Raw genomic sequence first — 23,354 nt, forward strand, 5'->3', positions numbered from 1 at the left:
ATTCTAAATGTACTTTGTATCTTTTAAGCCATCAAATTTCTTCTGCATATGCCCAGATATAAAGAGACTCAAGAAGGTCAGAAAATGTCTTGGTTAGAATTTACCTATTTGCTTATGGACAAATTTCACGTAAGAGGAGAGCTATCCCTGATAAAAGAAGGTTTCCTCAAAAGGCCCATCAACCAGATATTTCTAACCCAAATAGTGCACTTCCTTGTCCAGCATCAAGACCTGACCAATTGCATAAATAATTAGGACATTAATTAGTCACTTAAATTATTCACTAATAATTCAATTGGTAAATGTTGAATTGATCCAAAACATGCAAGATAACTTTATGAGTCATTTTCAACAACTTCTAGTGACCTAAGTTTTCTCTTTTCCACTAGCGGTATATACCTACTAACCAAGTCAATATTTAACTGATCTTCTTCCTTAACATTTAAAAAGATAGGCAGATTGGAGGGAGGAGAGCAATACATATTAGGGAAATAGCATTTGAAGAAAGAGAGCCTAAAAGAGACAAATAAGCCTAAACATAAAGGGAGAGGAATAGGAGTCGTGTCATTGACAGGTGATGTAACACATCCCTTGAAAAAAATCTTTCCTAAAAATAAACTAATAAAAGGATAAATTCCATTTGCTCAGGAGGATGATAGAAACTGAAGAAGGACTCCACAAATGCTGAACTTAAGAAAAAGAAAAGTAATTTCCCAGATCAGGTAAGAGATTTCAAAGACCACTCTTCCTCACTTGGTCCCATGCAGCTTGGCAGTCACAGAGAGGCAGTGTGGTCCATGTCCCTATTGCCACAGATGACGACTGAATAGACATTCACAGCAGCAAGTTAGAACCCCATGTATATCCAGGCACAGCGATCCAAGGCTAAAGAGACCCAAGGCAGAACACAAGCCACTGATTAGTGCCTTATACAAAAGGATCCCCAAGGGACAGAGAGAGAGAGACATAGAGAGAGAGAGAAAGAGAAAGAAAGAGAAAGAGATAGAGAGATCACAACACAAATTTTGTTCAAGAGGTTTGCCCACTCAGTCGAGTCGCTATTCATTGGACCACCTAAACACAAAACAGCTCTTTTTGGATTGACCCAGTTTTCTGGATTGACCCTAACAGGGAAGAAACCAGAGGCAAAGGCTCACAGGAAAAAAAACAAAGATGGGGGAAACTGAGCTGCTATAAGACAGGATGGGCCCCAGCACTGAAGAGTGTAAGGAAAAGGGGCACTGAGTGAAAGAGAGAGAATTTAAACAAATCATAGGAGTTGGAGGAAAGAATTCTGTGCATAAAAAAACAGAACAGATCAAGATTTATGGAAAAGGAACAGAGGAAAGGAAGCTTTCTTCCACTGTTGAAAAAATGCAAATAAAAAAAAAAGTATAATCTTAAAAATTATACTGCATATCCAGGACAAGAAACAGATGAAGAAGAATTGAGAAAATCTAAACAGTTAAACATGGGCTACAATAAAGGTCCAGGATAAATTGGAACAAATGTCAAAGAAGAGCTTAACACAAAGACAATCAACAATAAAACCCTAGACAAGAAGGAGAAACAAACTTTCAGAGTTAATAAATCAAAATAATAGACCTAGACAGCAGCTAAAAAATTATAAGCCATACTAAGAAACAGGAAAATATGGTGGAGTCAAGGACACAAATTAAAATTTTAGAGAAGACAAAGAATTTGGAACAACTAATCAAAGAAATTCAAACAAATCTCCTAAATCAATTCAAGGAAATAAAGGAAAATATGGGTAAAGAGCAAAAGGGTATTAGGAAGACAATATGTGAGCATAAAGAAAACTTTGAAAATTTAAAAAGAAATATAACAGAATTGTGGGGATGAGAGGCACATTAATGGAGATTAAAAATACACTAGAGGCAATACAAAAGCAGATTTGAACAGGCAGAAGAAAGAATCAGTGAACCAGAGGACAAGATAATTCAAACAGTACAGTGAGAAGAACAGATAGGGAAAAGAATAGAAAAAAAAGAGCAGCATTTAAGGGATTTGACATTTAGCATCAAGTGTACAAACATACCTGTCATGAGTGTCCCAGGAGAAGAAAAGAAAGGAAAAAGAGGAGAAAGAATATTTGAGGTAATAATGGCTAAAAATGTCCCAATTCTTATGAAAAGACATAAATATACAAGCCCAAGAAACACACCATATTCTAAATAAAATAAATGATAATAGGCCTACTCAGAGGCACATACTAATCAGAATATCAAATGCCACAGATAAAAGAAGAATTTTGAAAGTAACAAGAGAAAAGTGATTTGTCACATACAAGGGGTTTTCAATAAAACTAAATGCTGACTTCTCATCAGAAACCATGGAGGTGAGAGGGTAGGGCTATGATATATTTAAGATACTCAAAGAAAACAAAACCAGCCAAAACTTCTTTATCCAGCAAAACTGCCCTTTAAAAATGAGGGAGAGTCATTGACATTAATGTAACAAAATGAAATAGGTTAGTGATATGTTGCATGTAGTAAAGCAGTGTTAGTGCAGAGGCCACATAGTACTTTCTTGGACATTTTATTATTACTACCTCTTATTAGGTAATACTAGAAGATGGTTTTAGAAATATTTTTTGTAGGGAAAAATTAAATTTAAATACAATAGAGTAAGAAAAAAGAGAGAGAGAAATACTCAAAGATAAAAGAAATGAGAGTTTGTCAACAAAAAGATATGCCTTACAAGAATTACTAAAGGGAGTTCTGCAGGTTGAAAGGAAAAGACAGGAAAGTGCAGCTTGGAGGAGTAGGAAGAAATGAAGATCTTCAATAAAGGTAATTAAAAAGGTAAATGCAAAAGATAATATACTGCATTCCCAATATACAACTCTACTCTTAAATTTGTAAGAGCCAAAATAGAACTGAACAATATAAAAAAAGGCATATTTCTAGATAACAGATGGAAAATATGAAGAGGTAATGTAGGACAAAAAGAACATAAAGAGGTAAAGCAAAAGGATATGGGAGCAGAGAATGTGAATACTTTAAAGCAGAGTTCATATCTTTTCAAATTTGTGGTTTATAGAGGCAGTTTGTGTAATATGAACCCATGAAAGCACAGAGAAAGTATTTACAAAATATACACAAATGAAAACGAGAAAGGGATTATTCACATACTTCACAAAAAAATCAACTTTATAGCAAAGGAGGGTGCAATAAAGGAAAAGAGAGGCAAAAAAAAAAAAAAAAAAGGCGGGGGGGGATATAAGTTATAAAAACCAAAGGACAAAATAGCTGAAGTACTGCCTTTACAGTCATAACACTGAATGCTAATGGATAAATTTCCCCAATCAGAAGACAAAGATTGACAGAATGGATAAAAAGGCTTGATGCAACAATATTTTGTTTAAAAGAGACTTACCTAAAACCCAAACATACAGATTGAATAGGAAAGGATGGGAAAAAGCTATTCCATGAAAATAGTAAATAAAAAGAGCTGGGATAGCTATATTGGACAAAGCAGACTTTAAATGAAAAGCTGTTACAAGAGAAAAAGAAGGACACTATGCATTTAAACATATGAAATCCATCAAGAAGAAACAGCAATCATAAATATGTATGCTCCAAACCACAGTGCCCCAAAATACATGAGGCAAACACTGGCAAAACTGAAGAAAGAAATAGAAACTTAAACAATAACAGTTGGAGATTTCAACACACCACTTTCATCAACAGCAAGAACATCTAGATAAAAGATCAATAAGAAAACAGAGAACTTGAATACTATGATGAATGAACCAAGCAGACATATACAGAACAATGCACCCCAACACAGCAGCATATAAATTCTTCTCAAGTGCACATAGATCATTCTTCAGGATAGACTACATGTTGGGTCACAAAATTATTCTGAAGACATTTTAAAACATTGAAATTATATAAATCATCTTCTCTGACCACAATGGAATGAAGCTGGAAAAAAATAATAGGCAGATAACTGAAAACCCATTGAAATATGGAAGTTAAATAACCTACTCTTAAACAATCAGCGGGTCAAAGAAGAAATTACAAGGGAAATTAGTAAATATCTTGAGACATATATAAAAGAGTAAACAACATACCAAAACTCATGTGATTCAGCAAAGGCAGTGGTGAGAGGGAAATTTAGCTATAAATGCCTACATTAAAAAAAAAGAAAGAGCTAAAGTCAAAGACCTAACTTCACACCTGTAAGAACTAGAAAAAGAACAAGATAAACCCAAAGGGAAGAGAAGGAGGGAAATATTAAACATTAGAGCAGAAATAAATGAAATAGAGAATAAAAAACAATAGACATTAACAAAACCAAAAGTTGTTTCTTTGAAAAGATAAGTAAAATTGACATACCCTAGCTATGCTGACAAAGAAAAAAAGAGAGAAAATGCAAATAAATAAGAAATGAAAAGGGGAATAATAGTACTGTCCACAAGAAATAAAAAGGATCATAAGAGGATACTAAGAACTTGTGTATGCCAGCTAATTTGACAACCAAGATGAAATGGAAAAATACCCAGAAACACACAAGTAACTTACTATGCCTCTAGAACAAATAGAAGATCTCAACAGACCAATTACAAGTAAAGGATTGTATCAGTCATCAAAAACCTCTGGGGACAACCAGCAAGATGGTGGCAGAATAAGTAGCTCCAAGAGTCAGCTCCTGCTACAGGGCAGTTAGTAATCACACAGAGCTATCTGCAGCTAGCTGAAGCACCTGTATGGAGGCTCCAGGAGGCCAGAACAGCGTCCTGCCACATCCTTGAAAGAATGGAAGGAGGAGACTGCCCATCTGCATGGAAGACTCATAAGTAAAGTGCTCCACACCAGGGAGGCCAGTGCCCACCTTCCACTGGAGGCACCAGCCACCTAGGAAGCTGTTCCGTGGCTGGAATTGAAAGCTGTACTTCCCAAAAACAGGGGAGGAAGAGACAGCTGGGCACAAACTTCAACTACTGACGATTAAATTCAGCAGACTAAAGTTTAATCCTGGGAACAGCTAAAGTTTAAGCCTGCCCAAGTTAGAAAGAAACCAGGAGCCGCCATTTTAACACCATGCCTGGCACAAGGAGAAGTGGGGCAGATTGAAAATAACAGTGCTGGTGGGGACCAACTTTGTTCCATCCAGATTAAATTGCAACTCCAGCCTAGTCCCCAGCACCACCTCCAGCAGGGAAGAAACTGTGGGGACCTGCACCAGCCTCTCCAGGAAATTACCCGCCAAGCCACAGAAGTCGGTGATTGTGCTACTCTGGTGGTATGAGTCGCCCGAGGAGCTATTCTGTGGCTGGGATTGAAAGCTTCACTTCCCAAAAACAGGGGAAGAGGAGATAGTTGGCTGCTGATTCCAGCTACTGATTGGTAGACCTGGTTGGCTAATACATAACCTGGGAACAGGTGGAGTGTGAATCAGTCAGATCAGAAAGAGGCCAGTGGCCACCATTTTGGCTCTGCCCCCTGCCTAGGGGAAGCGGGGCTGACCAAAAATCACAGTGATGGTAGGAACCAATTTCTTTCACCCATATCAGTGTGCAGCCCTAGCCTAGGCTTCAGCCCTTCCTCTGGCAGGGAGGAGGCCTGTGGGCCCTGCACCAGTCTATCCAGGTAACAGTAGGTATCTTTGGCTGGCACTGACTGAAAATTGCAAGTCTACCAGGGCAACTGTGGTCATCTTGAACCCACACTGCATAGATTGCTGCCCACACCCACAGATCCATCTCCACCCCAAGCAGGGGAGAAAGGAGTGTGAAGCTTCATCAGTCCCTCTGGGCAACGAGAGTCTAGGCCTGCAAGACTTGGATTATTCCACACAGCTGTGACTCTGTCCCTACCCTGGTAAAGGAGAAAGTTGGAAAAAGCTTCATCAGTCCGTAGATCAATGAGGGCAGTTTGACCTCCACAGCTATAGCACCAACTACAACCTAGGCTCCTACTGTACAACCAGGTAGGGAAAAAGGGCAGGAAGCCCTAAACTAAAGGAAAAGCTGCACCCAGTGTAAATACTCTACTAAGCCACATGCCAAGACACCAACAAAAAACTACAATCCACACCAAGAAACAGGAAGCTATGGCCCACTTAAAGGAAAAAGATAAGCCTCCAGATGACAGAAAGGAGTTTGAGATAACTAATCATAGATGTTCAAACAAATCTCCTTAATAAATTCAATGAGATGGCTAAAGAGATTAAGGATAGTAAGAAGATATTGGATGAGCACAAAGAAGAACTTGAAATCATACGCAGAAAAATAGATCTTATGGGAATTAAAGGTGCAATAAGTGTAATTAAAAAAACACAGGAATCATATGATAGCAGATTTGAGCAAGCAGAAGAAAGGATTGGTGAGCTTGAAGAATTTAAATAGCCTCTAAAAGTGAACATACAAAAGAACAGATGAAAAGAATGGAAAAAATTGAACAAGGTCTCCAGGAACTAAATGACAGCAAAAGGCATACAAACATACCTGTCATGGGTGTCCCAGTAGGAGAAGAGAAGGGAAAATGGGCAGAAGGAATATTTGAAGAAATAGTGGTAGAAATTTTCCCAATCCTATCGAAGGACATAGATATCCATGTCCAAGAAGCACAACATACTCCCATCCAAAAAAATCTGGATAGACAAACTCAGAGACATATACTCATCAGAATGTCAAATGCCAAAGACAAAGAGAGAATTCTGAGAACAGCAAGAGAAAAGCAATGCGTAACATATAAGGATACCCAATAAGATTGATTGCTGCTTTCTCACCAGAAACCACAGAGGCAAGAAGACTGTGGTCTGATATATTTAAGATACTACAAGAGAAAAACTTGCAGCTAAGAAGCTTATGTCCAGCAAGACTGTCTTTCAAAAATGAGGGCGAGATTAGAATATTCACAGATAAACAGAAACTGAGAGAATTTCTAAGCAAGAAACCAGATTTTCAGAAAATACTAACAGGTGTGCTAGATCCTGAAAAGAAAAGACAGGAGAAGTGGTGGACTTGGTCCAGTGGTTAGGGCGTCCATCTACCACATGGGAGGTCCACGGTTCAAACCCCGGACCTCCTTGACCCGTGTGCAGCTGGCCCACATGCAGTGCTGATGCGCACAAGGAGTGCCCTGCCACGCAGGGGTGTCCCACACATAGGGGAGCTCCACGCGCAAGGAGTGCGCCCCATAAGGAGAGCCGCCCAGCGCGAAAGAAAGTTCAGCCTGCCCAGGAATGGTGCCGCACACACGTAGAGCTGACACAACAAGATGATGCAACAGAAAGAAACACAGATTCCTGTGCCGCTGACAACAACAGAAGCGGACAAAGAAGACGCAGCAAATAGACACAGAGAACAGACAACCGGGGTGAGGCGGGGGGGAGGGTAGAGAAATAAATAAATAAATAAATCTTTTTTAAAAAAAGAACAGAAAAGAAAAGACAGGAGAGAGAGAGGCCTGGAAGAACGTCTAGAAATGAAGATTATATCAATAAAAGTAACTAAAAGTGTCAAGAGTGGTGAAAATAAAACATGACAGATAAATCTCAGATAGTCAGGAATAAACTTAACCAACAATATGAAGAATCTGTATTCAGAAAACTGCAACTTAATGTAAAAAGAAATTTAAAAAGGCCTAAATAACTGGAAGAACATTCTGTGCTCATGGATTGGAAGACTAAATATCATTAAGATGTCAATTCTACTCAAATTGATATACAGATTCAATGCAATCCCAATAAAAATTCCACCAGCCTTAAAAAAAAAATTGAAAACTATCATCAAGTCTATTTGGAAGGGTAAGGGGTCCTGAATAGTCATAAACATCATAAGGAAAAATGAATCCTCATCTCTGGACTTTAAATCATATTACCTAACTAGAGTGGTGAAAGCAGGATGGTACTGGCATAAAGACAGACACATTGACCAACGGAACCAAACTGATAGTTCAGAAACAGACCCTCACATCTATGGTCAAGTGATTTTTGACTAGCCTGTCAAACCCACACAGCTCGGGCAGAACAGTCCATTCAACAAATGGTGCTGAAAGAATTGGATAGCCAAAAAAAGGAAAGAGGACCCCTATCTCACACCTTATCCAAAAATTAACTCAACATGGATGAAAAGTCTAAAAATAAAATCAAGAATCATAAAACTTCTAGAAAAAATTGTAGAGAAAATATCTTCAAGACCTGGTGGTAGGTAGTGGATTCTTAAATGAGATCGGAGGAGGACCTAGATGAACTACTGATGTTTAATGTATGTAGAAGTTTTAATTAGCTTTATTGTAAAAGTTTGGAAATATAGAGAGTGGATGGTAATACACAGTGAGTAACAGCTAGTTTATAAATGGGGATGTGGTTGAAAATGGTAGTCTATGTAGGTAAATACCAATTGACAGAATGCTAGAGAATAATCTTGGAACTGAATAGCACAGTAAACGAAGAGGTGGATGAGAATTGTGGTTGATGGTACAGATGCAAGAGTGTCCTTTGTGAGTTAGAGCAAAAGTACATCATGACTGCAGGAGGTTGGGAATGTGGAGAAGCATGGGAAAAACACAGCTGGAGTGACCTATGGACTGTGGTTAGTAGTAATAATAAAATATTCTTGCATCTATGCAAAAGATGTCCTGTGTTGATATTGAGGCAGTATGGAAAATGTGAGCCAAAGGTACACTATGGACATGGCAATAATCAGATGATATTATTTTATCTGAAGCAAATGACACACCACATTGTGGTGTGCTGATGGAGGGGTGTTATTTGGGAATTCAGCACATATGCATGATTGTTTTATAAGTTTACAACTTCTGTCATAAAAAAAATATTTTAAAAATAATAATAGGGTGGGTTGGGGGCAAACACACCAAATGTAAGATAAGGACTATGATTAGTAGTAAGATTTTGACAATATTCTTTCGTAATTTGTAACAAACGTCTCACGACAATGCAAGGTGTTGGTGGAGGGTTGATGTATGGGACCCCGGTATGATGTTATGCATTTTGCTTTGTAAGTTCACAACTTTTACTATACACTTAATTGTTTATGTTGCTCATATATAAATGATATAAAGATAATAATAATAGGGTTGATTGGGGGAAAAGTCCTTTGTGGGTAGTAATATTTTGACAATGCTCTTTAATCATTAGCTAAAAAGGTTTAACATCAATGCAAGTTATTGGTGGTGGGGTGAGTTATGAGAATCCTGTATGATGTTATATATGTTTGTTTTGTAAGTTCACAACTATTATTATACACTTATTGTTTACGTATCTTTATGTATGAGTGATATACTTCAATGAATTAATTTTAAAAAGCAAAAAAAAACCTCTGAACAAAGAAAAGCCCAAGACCAGAAGGCTTCACACATGAATTCTACCAAATACCCATACAAGAATTAACACCAATCTTGCTCAAACTTTTCTAAAAAATGAAGAGGAAGGAAGAACACTACCCAGCTCATCCTATGAGACCAACATCACACTAATACGATGTTGCTGAGCGGGGAGGTCTCAGTCTCGCTCAGGCCCAAGAGTCGGGGGGGGTCAGCTCCTACCGAACCGCCGGCGGGGGGTGCTCCAGGGATAGAGCACCGGGGCTCTCCAGGCGTGGGGGACGCGCGGTTAGGAAAGAACCACGGAGACCGCCTGAGCGCAGGAACAGGTCTGCTTTATTATGGAAGTACACTTAGCTATATAGGGTTGGGTAGAGGGAGGGGCGTGATGAAGGGAGGGCTGGCTAAGGGGTGGCTGTGGACAGGCTGAAGCTGATGGATAGACCTGAGGTAAGCAGTTACTGGGGAAGAGGGCAGATTGTGGGTTGGCAATATGGGCGGGACTGGTGGGAAGGACGGCGGGGGCTGGAAGGGGAGGAGGGGTGGAGAAAGGCGGCAACAATTGCTCCTTTTGTTTTTAAAAGGAAATAGAGGCAACAAGTTTTGGTGTGCACTGTGGGTGTGAATAACTCGGTGTGCGCAGCAACAAAAGACAAGGATTAGGAGGAAGAGTAGGAGGAAAAGGAGGTTATGGGGACGGGCACGGGGATAAGACGAGGGGTGGGGGGAGACCACGAGGACCGGCCGGTCGTGAGCGGACAACATAGCATCTGGCCAGGATGCATGTGCCCGCCATTAGGGTCGGCACACGCCGGCGCCTGGTGCGCGCCGAGCCTTGCCAGTGAAACGGGCCTGTGATGCCCCTGTACCCCTCGCCCGAGGGGGAGGAGTAGTTGGGGAGAAGTAAGGAGAGGAAGACAAGAAGCTATAGGCGAGCGGTCTGGAGTAGGTGGCTTTTGGTGAGGTTGGGGTGAGAGGAGTTTAGAGAAGCGTACGAAGCTCTGATCAGATTAATGAGGGGGCTGGGGTACAGAGTAGGGGGTAAGCGAGGCTTGGGGTTGTGGGAGCTGAGGGAGGCAGTGGCGAGGGGGGTGCCGGGCGAAGGAGCGGGCGAGGTGGAGCGGGGCAGGGAAGGGGGCTGTGCCTTTGGAGGATTGAAAATCTGATTTGGGCCCACTGGGGTGGAACGTGTGGGAATTGGCTCCTTTTTTATAGTGATAATGGCACCGTAATCGTAGCCTACTGCATACAGGCGGGCTCCCCACATGCGGCCTCGTAACCAGAGGTCGGAGTTGGGGTCTTTGACTGTGAGTGTGATGGTGTTCCATCGAGTAGCATTACGCTGGAGAGTGAGGTATGGGTCTTTGTTAGGGGCGCTGGACCATCTGTGGGCGATGGTTTCGCACCCCCAGGAAGGACAGTAATAGCGCATTGGGTCATGGCATCCTCTGGCGGAGGATGGGCACATGTAGAAACCTGTGGCAGCGGGGCTGTGTCCCCCCCACTCATAAGACGGAAGGTTCGTGCGTCCAGTGAGGTTGGCGACATCAGTAGTGAAAGAGGGGGCGGAGGCGGTTATGTTTGAGGAGAGGAGCCTTTTTTGTTGCCAGAGGGAGAGGGTCCAATTGAAGGGCTGGTGACTCGGGTTGGCAGCGGCTGGGAGAGTGAGGGAAGCCAGGACGAAGAGAACGGCTGCGAGGCTGTGTAGAGGCATCATCTGACGGTGCGGCATCTTGATGATGGCTGGTGCTGGATCCGGGTGAACGGGGCGACCCCTGGGCCGTATCCACTGTCAATGTTATCTCTCACCGAAGGCATAGGGTGCTGATCGTTCGGTGGAACTAATGGGTCAGTGGCGGGCCGAATGCAACGCCCAGGAACCCAGAGCGGCTGCGGCTCAGAATCTGGAAAGACGCAAGCAAAGCCCCTCCCCTGTGCTAGGAGGGGAGCTGGATCTTGCCAACGATTTGTGGCAGGGTCTTTCCAATGGACGAGGGGAACTTGCGAGGGCTGCCACATGGGTCCCCAGTGTTTATGGGTGGGGGAGAGTCCATGGTTATCGAAGGTTAGGAGATTGTGATGAATGAGGCAGGCAGTCATGACGTCGGCGGGGACCTTGTGGGGAGAGGAGGCCCTTTCTTTTTGAATGAGTAGCTTGAGCTGTTGGTGAGTGCGCTCGACGATTCCTTGCCCCTGTGGATTGTATGGAATGCCAAAATGATGCGTGATGTGATACATCTGCACGAAGCTGGCAAAAGAGGCACTGCGATACACTGGTCCGTTGTCTGTTTTGAGATCCCATGGAATTCCCATGAACAAAATAGCTTGGCGAAGCGCCTGGATGCAGTGTTTAGCACTTTCTCCCGCAAGAGGGACTGCATAGCACAGATGCAAAAAGGTGTCAATTGCCACATGAAGATATTTGAGGCGGCCAAATGCACTGACATGAGTGACATCTAATTGCCACCTTGAGTTCGGGCGGAGGCCGCGGGGGTTAACACCTTGAGGCTGCAAAGGTCCAAGTGGCAGCAAGAAGCGCGCAAGTTCGGCACGCGCGCACAAGGTGCTTGCAAGTCTCAATGGGTATGTCTGGAAAGAGCTTTCGGATGGACCGCGCAGAGAAATGAAATTGGGAATGTAAGAGCTTAGCTTGATTGACAAAGTCCCCAAGCCGCGGCCCGTCGGCAGGGCTTTCATGGAGGAGGACTGGGTTTACCTGGCGGCTTGACACAGAAGCATCAGCGAGGTCATTCCCTAGAGCCAGCGGTCCTGGCAGGCCAGAATGGCTTCTGATATGAGCAATGAACCAGGGCTGCTGCCTCGCCTCAAGCAGTCGCTGTACGAAGGCGAGCACCCGATCGATGTTTGAGTCACCTGGTAGGAAAGTAGCAAGCAGGAGTCTGCGACACACCTGAAGAGTGTATAGGCTGTCAGTAAAGATGTTGAGAGGCTGGTCTGGGTGGAGATTGAGGACTGCAGCGACAGCTAGAATTCGCCCACTTGAACAGAAAAGTCATTTGCGAACAGCAGTTGCCGTGGCTCAGGATTCCCAGGAGTGTATATGATGGCAGCAAACGCCATTTTTGAGGCATCTGTGAAGGCAGTGATGGCTGAAGGGATCGGGTTCCGTGTGGGCAATAGACGGAACGGGTTGGAAAACGCCAATTGAGACATTCCCTGCAGCAATCGGTGATGAGGATAGTGGTTGTCAAAGGAGCCGCGAAAGAGCTCAACCAGGCTCTGCATTTGGGCATTGTTCATGATGAGGGAGGTAACTTCTTTGGCATCTAAAGGCCAGACAATGGTGTGTGGCGGGATACCATACGTCTGTATGGAGAGAAGTACTAAGTCAGTGGCCAGCGCGATCCAGGCCCTTATGAAAGGGCAGATTTTTGGGAGCTTGCTTTTTGACGTATGAAGAAAGAGGAGGGGGCCATCTTGCCATAAGAGACCCGTGGGAGTGACCGGCATTGGCAGAACTAAAGCCAAAATTGGAAGGTCAGGGGAGAACCGCTCCAGGCGGCATTGCTGCAGAGCGGCGCTGACCTGTTGGACGGCTTCTCGGGCAGCGGGGGTGATGGTGATGCTGCGAGTGGCTGCAGTTGGTGGGCTATCCTTGGTCTGCAAGAGCTCGAAGAGGGGCTGCATTTGCGCTGTTGTGATGGGAAGCGCCGAGCGAAGCCAGTTGATTTGCCCGCAAAGTTGCTGGGCTTGGTTAGCATCATCCTATCAGAAAGGTGGATTTTTGGGCTTGCGGGTTGGATGAACCGATGAAAATGAAAGCCTAGGAATTGAAAAGGAGGCTGGAGGTTTATTTTGTCAGGCTGCACGGTAAGCCCGGGGCTGGAGAGGTTTGTTATTATTGCCGAGAGCAGATCATTGAGGAGCGCACTGGAGTTCGCTGCTAAAAGGAGATCGTCCATGTAGTGGAGAATGTATGTGTGCTCCGGATTGAACTTGGAGCGCAGCGGCTCAACAGCATGGTTGACATACAGTTGGCACATAGTCGGGCTGTTGCACATGCCTTGAGGCAATACTCGCCACTGAAATCGCTGAGCTGCGCCTTGGTTGTTGATGCGCGGAACTGTGAACGCGAATCATGGACAGTCCCGGGGGTGAAGAGGAATAGAGAAAAAGCAGTCCTTAATGTCAATGGTTGCCGCGTGAAAATGCTGGGGGACTGCAGTGGGATGCGGGCATCCTGGCTGAGGTGATCCCATAGGCTTAATATGTTTGTTGATCTCACGGAGGTCGTGGAGAAGGCGGTATTTGCCGGTGTTCTTTTTGCTAATGACAAAGACTGGTGAATTGTAGGGACTAGTGGATGACTCTATATGCCCTGCTTGTAGCTGCTCTTCGACGAGGGCAGAGAGAGCCTGCAGTTTGTGAGCTGGCAAGGGCCACTGCTCGACCCAGATGGGCTCCTCTGTGTCCCATTCCAGAGGGATAGGGTCAGGTTTTGAGATGGGAGCAGTGGCCCCTAGGAGGGGGGGGGGGGCAGCGCAGCTGAGAAGGCTTCTGTGGTGATTCGGGCCTTTAACTGGCTGAGGACATCTCTCCCCCATAAGATGGTCTGGACTGACGAGAGGACGAGTGGACGAATTTGGCCTTCGTGGCCTTCTCGGTCGCTCCAATGCAGAGGCTAGGATGTTTTCCAGGAGGCAGCGGCTCCTGTGGTGCCGATGACTTGAGGGCCGGTTTCGAGGGGCCAGTGATTGAATGCGGCGATCTCGAAGGGAACACAGGAGACTTCAGCGCCAGAATCCAGAAGCCCATCAAGCCATTGCCCATTAATCTTAAGCTCTAATGAGGGTTTCTGGCAGCGTGTGATGGGCATTGTCCACATTACGGCTTGGGAATTCTCCTGGGGGCCTCTTGAGGGTGGGGCTGAGGCCTGCCCCGCTGGGAGTTTAAAGGCTGCTGGGAACCTTGGGCGGCACGGCAGTCACGGGCCCAGTGATATCCTTTCCCACAACGCGGACATGGCGTAGGAGGGCCCCTTGGCCGTCGCAACGGCGGGTCTGAGCGAGGCGCTGGGCCTGGCTGGGAGCACTCGCGGACGAAGTGGCCGGGCTGGCCGCACCGAAAGCAGACAGAAGTGGGGCCGGATGAAACAGCCATGGCAGAGGCAAAGGCAGCGGTGAGTGTTTTGACTTGTGGGTCGACGTCATGGCAAGCAAGGACCCATTCGTGCAGAGCTTTGTCGCGTATGGGAAGGACTACGGCCCGGAACGGCGCAAGGCACCCGTCTATAATAAGTTCTTTGGCCAGCGCAAACTGGGCATCCTCGCTGGAAATCTTCCGCTGACAAGCTTCCAGGACGCGGGCGACAAACGCTGGGAAAGTTTCATTGGGGTCCTGAAGCAGCTGCGCGAGCTTGGTGGGCTGCTAGGTGGAAACTAGAGAGAATGACCGCTGGACGAGGACTTTTACCCGATGCCAAAACCCTGGGGAATTTCGAGATAAGAACGAGGGTTTGCATAATTATTGGTACCCGTGTGTGCGTCGGAGGGATCGAGGACGCCGGCTTGGGCATTCTCCACGATTTGCAGGTCAACAGCCGCTTGGTAATGGGCGCGCCATTCAATAAATTGACCCGGCGTCAGGATGGCACAGGCTAGTGCAATCCAGTCATATGGGAGAACGAGTTGGGTCCCCAACTCCTCAAGTAGTTGCTGCGCATAAGGGCTGCCAATTCCGTCTTCCTTTACAGCTTTGCGGAGGGTCCTGACCTCTTCCGCTGTAAAGGGTAGCCAAGTTTGGGGTCGCTGCTGTGTGGGCTGAGGATTCAACGGATACAGCTGGGGGGCTTGAGAAGACGTGGCACCGGGGACTGATGGAGCAGCCAAGGCAGGTGAAGGGCTATTGCCGTACGGTGGCGGCAAGGGATAAGCGGAACACGGGTGAGAAAATGGCGGCTTAGCGGCTTCCGGGCGACAACAAAATGGCGGCGGGACCCTTCCAGGTGCCAGCCAAGATTGCGAAGCTGCGACATCCAGCAGCGGACAAGATGGCGCGAGGGGTGCTTCCGGTTTAGTGGAAGATGGCGACCACGCAGTTTCCGGGCCTGAACCGGATGTTGACTGGGCAGGAAGAGGCGGGTAGAGGCGGGAAGAGGACACCGGCGAAGAAGAAGCCGGATGCGCGCCATCTTGGGCAGAAGTGGGGGAAGAAGGCGGAAGTCCGCCATCTTGGGGAGCGGCAGGAATGGTTTCTGTCTGCTGCGGGGAGCTCGGGCGGGGAGGTTCGCACTCGAGAGCGGCAGCAAGTTGGTTAGACAGAGAGTCAGTGTCGGCGGGCTCATCGGGATCACAGTCTAGAGGCCGTTTAGGAGAAGCTTCATAAATGGCCTCGGTTGGAGCGCCAAGGAGACAGGCGCGAATGGCAACGAGAACGGGTAAGAGGCCTGCTGGGAAGGTGCGTTTCTCATGCTCCATGGCGGAGGTGACTCGATCTATGAGTTGTGAGTATGTGTCCGGGCTCCAGAGTTGGCAGGTGGCGAGCCACGGATTAAAAGGGAGCAAGAGATCCCAGTACTTTTGGAGCTGCCGCAAGGAGACGTGGACTCCATTGGCATCGAGCAGGGCAGCGAGGGCTCTGACTTGCGGCGCCTGACGCAATGACAAAGAGGCGCCATGACGGGATAGGGACGGGACGACGGCGAGGGGTCCCTTGGGGCTCGTCCGGGCGAGGGGTCCCTACCTGGAGAGGAGGACAATCACAGCAGCAGCAGCAGCAGAGAGGGGCCGGAGGAGGAGCTGCCCCACATTGGGGGCGCCAGTTGTTGCTGAGCGGGGAGGTCTCAGTCTCGCTCAGGCCCAAGAGTCGGGGGGGTCAGCTCCTACCGAACCGCCGGCGGGGGGTGCTCCAGGGATAGAGCACCGGGGCTCTCCAGGCGTGGGGGACGCGCGGTTAGGAAAGAACCACGGAGACCGCCTGAGCGCAGGAACAGGTCTGCTTTATTATGGAAGTACACTTAGCTATATAGGGTTGGGTAGAGGGAGGGGCGTGATGAAGGGAGGGCTGGCTAAGGGGCGGCTGTGGACAGGCTGAAGCTGATGGATAGACCTGAGGTAAGCAGTTACTGGGGAAGAGGGCAGATTGTGGGTTGGCAATATGGGCGGGACTGGCGGGAAGGACGGCGGGGGCTGGAAGGGGAGGAGGGGTGGAGAAAGGCGGCAACAATACGAAAGCCAGATAAAGATACTACAAGAAAAAGAAAATTACACCCAATTTCCCTTATGAATATAGACGTGAAATTCCTTAACAAAATACTGACAAAGCAAATCTATCTGCGCATTAAAGAATTACGAACTGGGAGCAGGTGTAGCTCATTGGTGGGTGTTTGCTTCCCACATATGAGGTCTAGGTTCAACCCCTATTGCTTCCTTAAAAAACAAAATAAAACAAAACAAGAATTATACACCCTGATCAAGTGGATTTTATCCCAGCTATGGAAGGGTGGCTCAATAAGAATATCAGTTAATGTATTATACAACATTAATAAAAATGCAAAAACCCACATTTCATCTGATGCAGAAAAAGCACTTGACAATATCTAGCATTCTGTATTGATTGTTCTGAGGGCTACAGAGACCCACAGGTTCTATGGTCATGGCAGATGGAGTTCAGTGCCATGTCAGTTGGCCCTTTCTTGAAGTTTGTGTTTCTGTGTGATGGAGCTGGACTCAGATGTGATCTTTTTTCACACGCCTTTCCTGTTACTTTACCAGAATTGTAGTTGGTGCTGGGGTTTTATATATACCCAGGGGATCTGAATCTCTGGACTGACCATATGATAGCCAGGCCCTGAGCCTCAACAGACTGCAACTCCTACACTCTGGTTTTTTGGACTTACCCCACTCAGCTAACATGGAGGTGAAGAAGGTCAACCACCACACCATGGAGCCAAGAGTGCCTACAACTGAAAGCAGGAGGATTGCATCCAGCATCCATGTGGAATCTAAGTCCCCTCTTGATATAGATGTGGAGTGGACACAACCAATCCAAGGTCCACAGGATGGAGGAATAGAATATGAATTAGAGTGGACTTACTGATATTCTATTCATGAACTATTGTGATTAGTAATCGAAGAAAATGTGGCATTGGTGTGGAGAAAGTGGCCATGGTGGCTGCTGGGTGTGGGGAATGGGAGGAAGAAATGAGATGTGGAGGCGTTTTCGGGACTTGGAGCTGTCCTGGGTGGTGCTGCAGGGAAAATTCCCGGACATTGTATGTCCTCCCATGGCCCACTGGATGGAAAGTGGGAGAGTGTGGGCTATGATGTGGACCATTGACCATGAGGTACAACGATGCTCAGAGATGTATTCAACAAATGCAATGAATGTCTCATGATGATGGAGGAGAATGTTGCTATGGGGGGAGGACTGGGGTGAGGGGGTGGGGGGTATATGGGGACCTCATATTTTTTTAATGTAATATTAAAAAAATGAATAAAGACAAAAAAAATTTAAAATTTAAAATAAAAAAAAAAGTATATATGAAAAACCCACAGCTAATGTCACAGTCAATGGTGAAAGAATGAAAATTTTCAGTCTAAGATCAAGAACAAAACTAGGATGCCCACAGTCAGCACTTTTATTCAACAGTGTACTAGGTGCCAGAACAGTTAGGCGAGGAAAAGTAATAAAAGACATCCAGATTGGAAAGGAAAAAATAAAACTTCCACTATTTGTAGATAACATGATCCTATATATAGAAAGTCACAAAAAAAACTGACAACAAAGATACTAGAGCTAATAAACAAATTCAGCAAAGTGGTAGGGTACACAATCAACACACAAAAATCAGTGGTGTTCCTATGCACCAATAACAAGCAATCTGAAGAAGAATTAAAGAAAAAAATTCCCTTTATAATAGCAACTAAAAGAATCAAATATCTAGAAATGAATTTAACCAAGGCTGTAAAGGACCTATAGAGGTAAAACTACAAGAAACTGAAAGAAATCAAAGACTATCTAAATAATAGGAAGGACATTCCATGATCATGGACTGGAAGACTGAATATTGTTAAGATGTTAGTTCTACCCAAAATTATTTACAGATTCAATGCACTCCTGATCAAAATTCCAAAAGCCTACTTTAAAGGAATGGAAAAGCCAGTTACCAAGTTTATTTGGAAGGGAAAGGTGCCCAAAAAAGCCAAAACCACCTTGAAAAGAAGAATGAAGTTGGGGGGGTCTCACACTTCCTGATATTTAAGATTATTACAAAGCTACAGTGGTCAAAGTAGCATGGTAGTGGCACAAGGGTTGATAGATAGACCAATGGAATCAAGTTAAGAGTTCAGAAATAGACTCTCACATCTATTGGCAATTCACTTTGAAAAGGCTGCTAAATCTGCTCACTTAGGAAAGAACAGTCTACTGAAGAAATGGTGCTGGGAGAACTGGATATCTATATGCAAAGGAATGAAAGAGGACCCCCATCTCATACCATATATAAAAATTAATTTAAAATAGACCAAAGACCTAAAATTAATAGCCAGAACTATAAAACTCCTAGAAGAAAATGTAGGCAAGCATTTTAGGATCTTACATTAGACAAGCATTTCTTAGACTTTACACCCAAAGCACAAGCAACAAAAGAAAAAAATAAATGAGACATCATCAAAATTAAAAACTTTTGTGGAATGGATGTGACTCAAGTGGTCGAGCTCCCACCTCCCATATGAGAGGTCCCAGGTTTGGTTCCTGGTGCCTCCTGAAAAAACAAAAACAAACAACGAGCAAAACAAACAAAAAAAACCAACTCAGGGAAGCTAATGTGGCTCAGTGGTTAAGCGCCAGCTTCACACATACAAGACCTGGGTTAATGCACAAAAAAATGCACAAAAAAAAACAGCTTTTGTGCATTAGAGGACTTTTTTTATCACAAAAGAGAAAAGACAACCTACTCAATGGGAGAAAATATTTGGCATAATATTTTGATAAGAGTTTAATATTCACAATATATAAAGAAATCCTACATGTCAACAAGAAAAAGACAATTAAAAAATGGGCTAAATACTTGAATAGACATTTCTCCAAAGAGGATATACAAATGACTAAAAAACACATGAAGAGATGCTCAACTTCATTAGCTAGTAAGGAAATCCAAACCAAATCACATTGAGATATCATTTCACACCCCCTAGAATGGCTACTGTTAAAAGAGAAAAAAACTGAATATTGTAAATGTTGGAAAGGATATGGAGAAATAGGAACACTCATTCATTGTTGGTGGGAATGTAAAATGGTGTATCTGCTGTACAAGTTTGGCTGTTCCTAAGGAAGCTCAGTATAGAATTAGCATATGACCTGGCAATTCCTCTATTAGATGTATACCCAGAAGAAATTAAAGCAGGGACTTTAACAGATATTTGCAAACAATGTTCATAAAGGCATTATTCACAATTGCTAAAAAATGGAAGCAACCCAAGTATCCATCAATTGATGAATGGATAAACAATTGTGGTATAAATATATATACAATGGAATATTTTTCAGTTGTAAAAAGGAATGAAGACCTGATATATGAGATAATGTGGATGAATCTTGAAGACATCATGTTGAGTGAAATAAGCAAGACAGAGAAGGACAAATATTGTATGATCTCACTGATAGGAACTAACTATAATAAGCAAGCTCATACAGCTAGAAACTAGAAATAGATTACCAGGGCCTGTTTTTTGGGTAGGTAATCAGGAGTTAATGCTTAATTTGTACAAAATTTCTATTTAGGTTGATTGTAAAGTTTTGGAAATGGATGGTGGTGATGGTAGCATAACACTGTCAGTGTAATTAGCAACACTGAATTATGTATGTTATTGTGGTTAAAAGGGGAAATTTTGAGTTGTAGATATGTTCCTAGAATAAAACTTCAAAGATAAAAGACTGTATAACACAGTGAACCCTCTTGTAAAAGTTGGACCATGGTAAATAGTAATTATAAAAATGTTCTTTCATTAATTATAACAAATGTTCCACACTACTGCAAGGTGTTAATAATATGGGGAGGGTTATATGGTAATACTCTATGTTTTACAAGTAAACTTATAACTTCTCTAATTTAAAAAAAAACTATAAAAATGCAGAGGAAGGAAAATAAAAGAATTAGGCTGAGCAAAGTAAAAAGTCACTATTCTGAGGAATATAAATAAAGATAAGAAGGATAACACTAGATTTCTGAGGGTCTTACAAGTCAAATAGGGAATTCTGAACTAAACTTCATAGGAAGATACCGTAAGATTTTAAGCCAGAGGAGAAATGTGAGGACAACAATATGAAAAGCATATTGAATTGTGAGAGAATAAAGACAACAGATTAGTTCTCCAAAGATTTTTCCAGCAATCCAGGTCTAAGATGATGAAGGGTGATACTGTGGAAAAGAAGAATGGAAGAGCCGTTTCCCTCTAAATTCCAAGAGTTCACCAAGGTCTATAATCCTCCATCACTACTACAAGTGCTGACAGTTAAAGAAGAATACCATCATGAACTTGGCTTTTTTAAAATAAAAAAGTATAAAAAGAAGCATCTTCAAAGACACCTTGATCTCAAAACTCTTTTCTTAAAAAAAGTAAAAAGACAATAAAGTCATGCATATGGCACAAAATTAGCATGTAAAGCCTGAAGCCAGCTAGACTCACATTCATCTATTATATCAAAGGACAAAAAAATATAATTTATAACAGCAAGAATAAGATACATCATTTTCCAAGTTGAATTATGCTTTATTGTTCCCATTTAACAGAGAAGGAAACTAGTACAGTTGGTTTGAAACAAGTACCAAGACCCGATCTTCTTGCTTCATTTTCCTTGTTCTTTCCAACATATGCCACTTCCCCTACATCCCTGAGGGAACCCTAACACTTTTAAAATATTCATTTTCATTTTTTGAAGCTTTGAGAATTTTTACTGAGGAAGCATCTTTTTATAAATATTAATGTAGTATATTTTTGAAACATAATCTCCTTTCTCAGATACCCACCTGACTGGGAACATGGCTCAGTTTCTGCCATATTCTTTTCAAAAGAAAGCTAATAAAGAGATTTAAAACCTGATTTTCACTTAATTCAAAAAGGCTTTTAGTAAATACCCCGCTAACCAGACTACCTTAGTTATCGTTATCTTTACTAAATTATCCCCAAGGTTAGCAACTGTTAGCATTTCTTAGCCCTGTATAGTTTACCATAGAACTTTCTTTTACACATTATCTAATTTAATCCTCACAATAAACCTGGGGTAGCATTATTACTACTATTTTAAAGCTGTACATCCAAGAGTTAAAGTGCCCAAGTGAATACATTTATAAGGACTAAAGTTCTTATCTTCTAAACTCCAAATCCCTTCACACACTGCTTTGGCTCTCTTCAAAGAAACTGTGAACCCCACTCTGTACATAATGTTAGGGACCTATCATCTCTAATCATTCCCAGCATCTTTTAGATATATACTCAGTCTTTGATTTCAGAGAAACAAGAATTCTTTGCTTACTTGGTCCTTCTCTGGTTTATCAGAAATGTCATTCAGACTGGAAGAAGTCAGATTCCTGTGGGTCATAGCAGGGCTACCTAGAAAAACGAAAGTGAACTCCAATTAAAGACTTCTCAAAAACACAAAGGCCCTAGTTGTATACTTAATCAACACTCATAGATGATGATGGGAATGGTGGTGATGCTTTTAACCACATTAGGATTCTCCTGAAGAGTTTTCCAGAGTCCAGTGTGTGGTAAAAACATGGTTAAATGAAAAGCAGGAAAAAATCCCAAATACTTTAAGTTTATTGCTGGTTCTATTCCAAGATAAGTAAAGTTTTGAAAGAAATTTCTAAAACAATAGCATAAAAATTAATTTACTCCTGGTTTGCTTTACCTTTCATCCCTGCCTTTACCCTACACATAACCTAGTCTAGCTGGTGTCCTGCAGATATTAGCTCAACCTTCATTTTCAACAGAGCTCATCCTTGGATGCAGACCCTGACCTCCTCTTACCCAGCTCTCCTAGAGCACCATTTGCTCTGATCACCCTTAAAGCCATGAGTGACCCCTTCTCTGGCTTACACTTTGATCAGGAATATTTCTCTTTAGTGGGAACGTGATCCAGGATCCCCATTCTTTGCTGCAAAGCAGTACTAGCCCTGGTTCCCTTACTTCTCTGCACTCACATTAGCAAGACCAAAATAAGCTTACCCTTCTCTTCCATTGATATGCCATATATCTTATTTGAGTAAAAGGGTGGATTTTATCAGGCATTTTACCTGGGAACAATATCCCTGGCAACAACATAGCTTCTGTAGGTAAAATTTATTGGCAATCTGCCCAATTATTTCAAACAATTTTAAACAAGAATGGAGAGGAAGAGAGACATCTAGAAATCACAGACAATTTTAAAATAGACTGTGTTCATCAAGAGAACACTCAATTTTCATTCTGCTGTCCGAGCTGAAATTTCTAGTAAAAGAGTAACTTTTCAAAGCAAGGGTGTTTGATCCAACCCTTGCAAAGAGCTGAGTAATGAATTCATCATTAATCCTCAATGATCTGACTCAGGCTGGTCTCCACAGCAAGAGGACAAGGGTTGAAAACAAGCCCTGAAGTTCAAACACAGCTTCACATCTTCTGCCAAATAATTCTTTAGATTGCACACTTAAGTTCCTTCAGATCAAAACTTTAAAACATAATTTTGCAAAAGATTAATGTCCACTTCTAGTAACTTACTGTCTAAATACCAGGTCTATAAGTAACATAATTGCTTTTAAAATACTAGATCAGAAAAATCATAATTCTCCTGAGCTGGCAAAATGGAGAGGTTCCACTCTACTGCATTTCATTGAGTAAACGTGGCATAGAGAACTTAAATCCTTCACCTGGTAAGGGTGTTTTATTCTAGGAAAATGTGAGCACAGGGCATTTTTCAAAGGAAAGAACATTTTAAAAACACCTGCTTTATGGGGAAAATTAAAAGAACCTCTTTGAAGGCCACATTTTCTTCTTTAAATCATATACCAGATTTCTAATGTCCACTATACAAAAGACA

General features: G+C 43.2%; 1 protein-coding gene across 10 annotated transcripts in view; it reads right to left on the reverse strand.

The window, feature by feature from the left end:
* Positions 1–23,354, reverse strand: part of SLC4A4 (solute carrier family 4 member 4) — a 445,649-nt gene that overhangs the window by 180,020 nt on the left and 242,275 nt on the right. For all 10 annotated transcript variants that reach the window (XM_058297298.2, XM_071216116.1, XM_071216109.1 and 7 more), the window contains one exon: positions 21,813–21,889. In XM_058297298.2, the coding sequence (XP_058153281.1) occupies positions 21,813–21,889 (77 nt within the window). The remainder of the gene's footprint in view (positions 1–21,812; positions 21,890–23,354) is intronic.

Source organism: Dasypus novemcinctus, chromosome 1 (genome assembly GCF_030445035.2).
Source record: "Dasypus novemcinctus isolate mDasNov1 chromosome 1, mDasNov1.1.hap2, whole genome shotgun sequence".
NCBI lineage: Eukaryota > Metazoa > Chordata > Mammalia > Cingulata > Dasypodidae > Dasypus > Dasypus novemcinctus.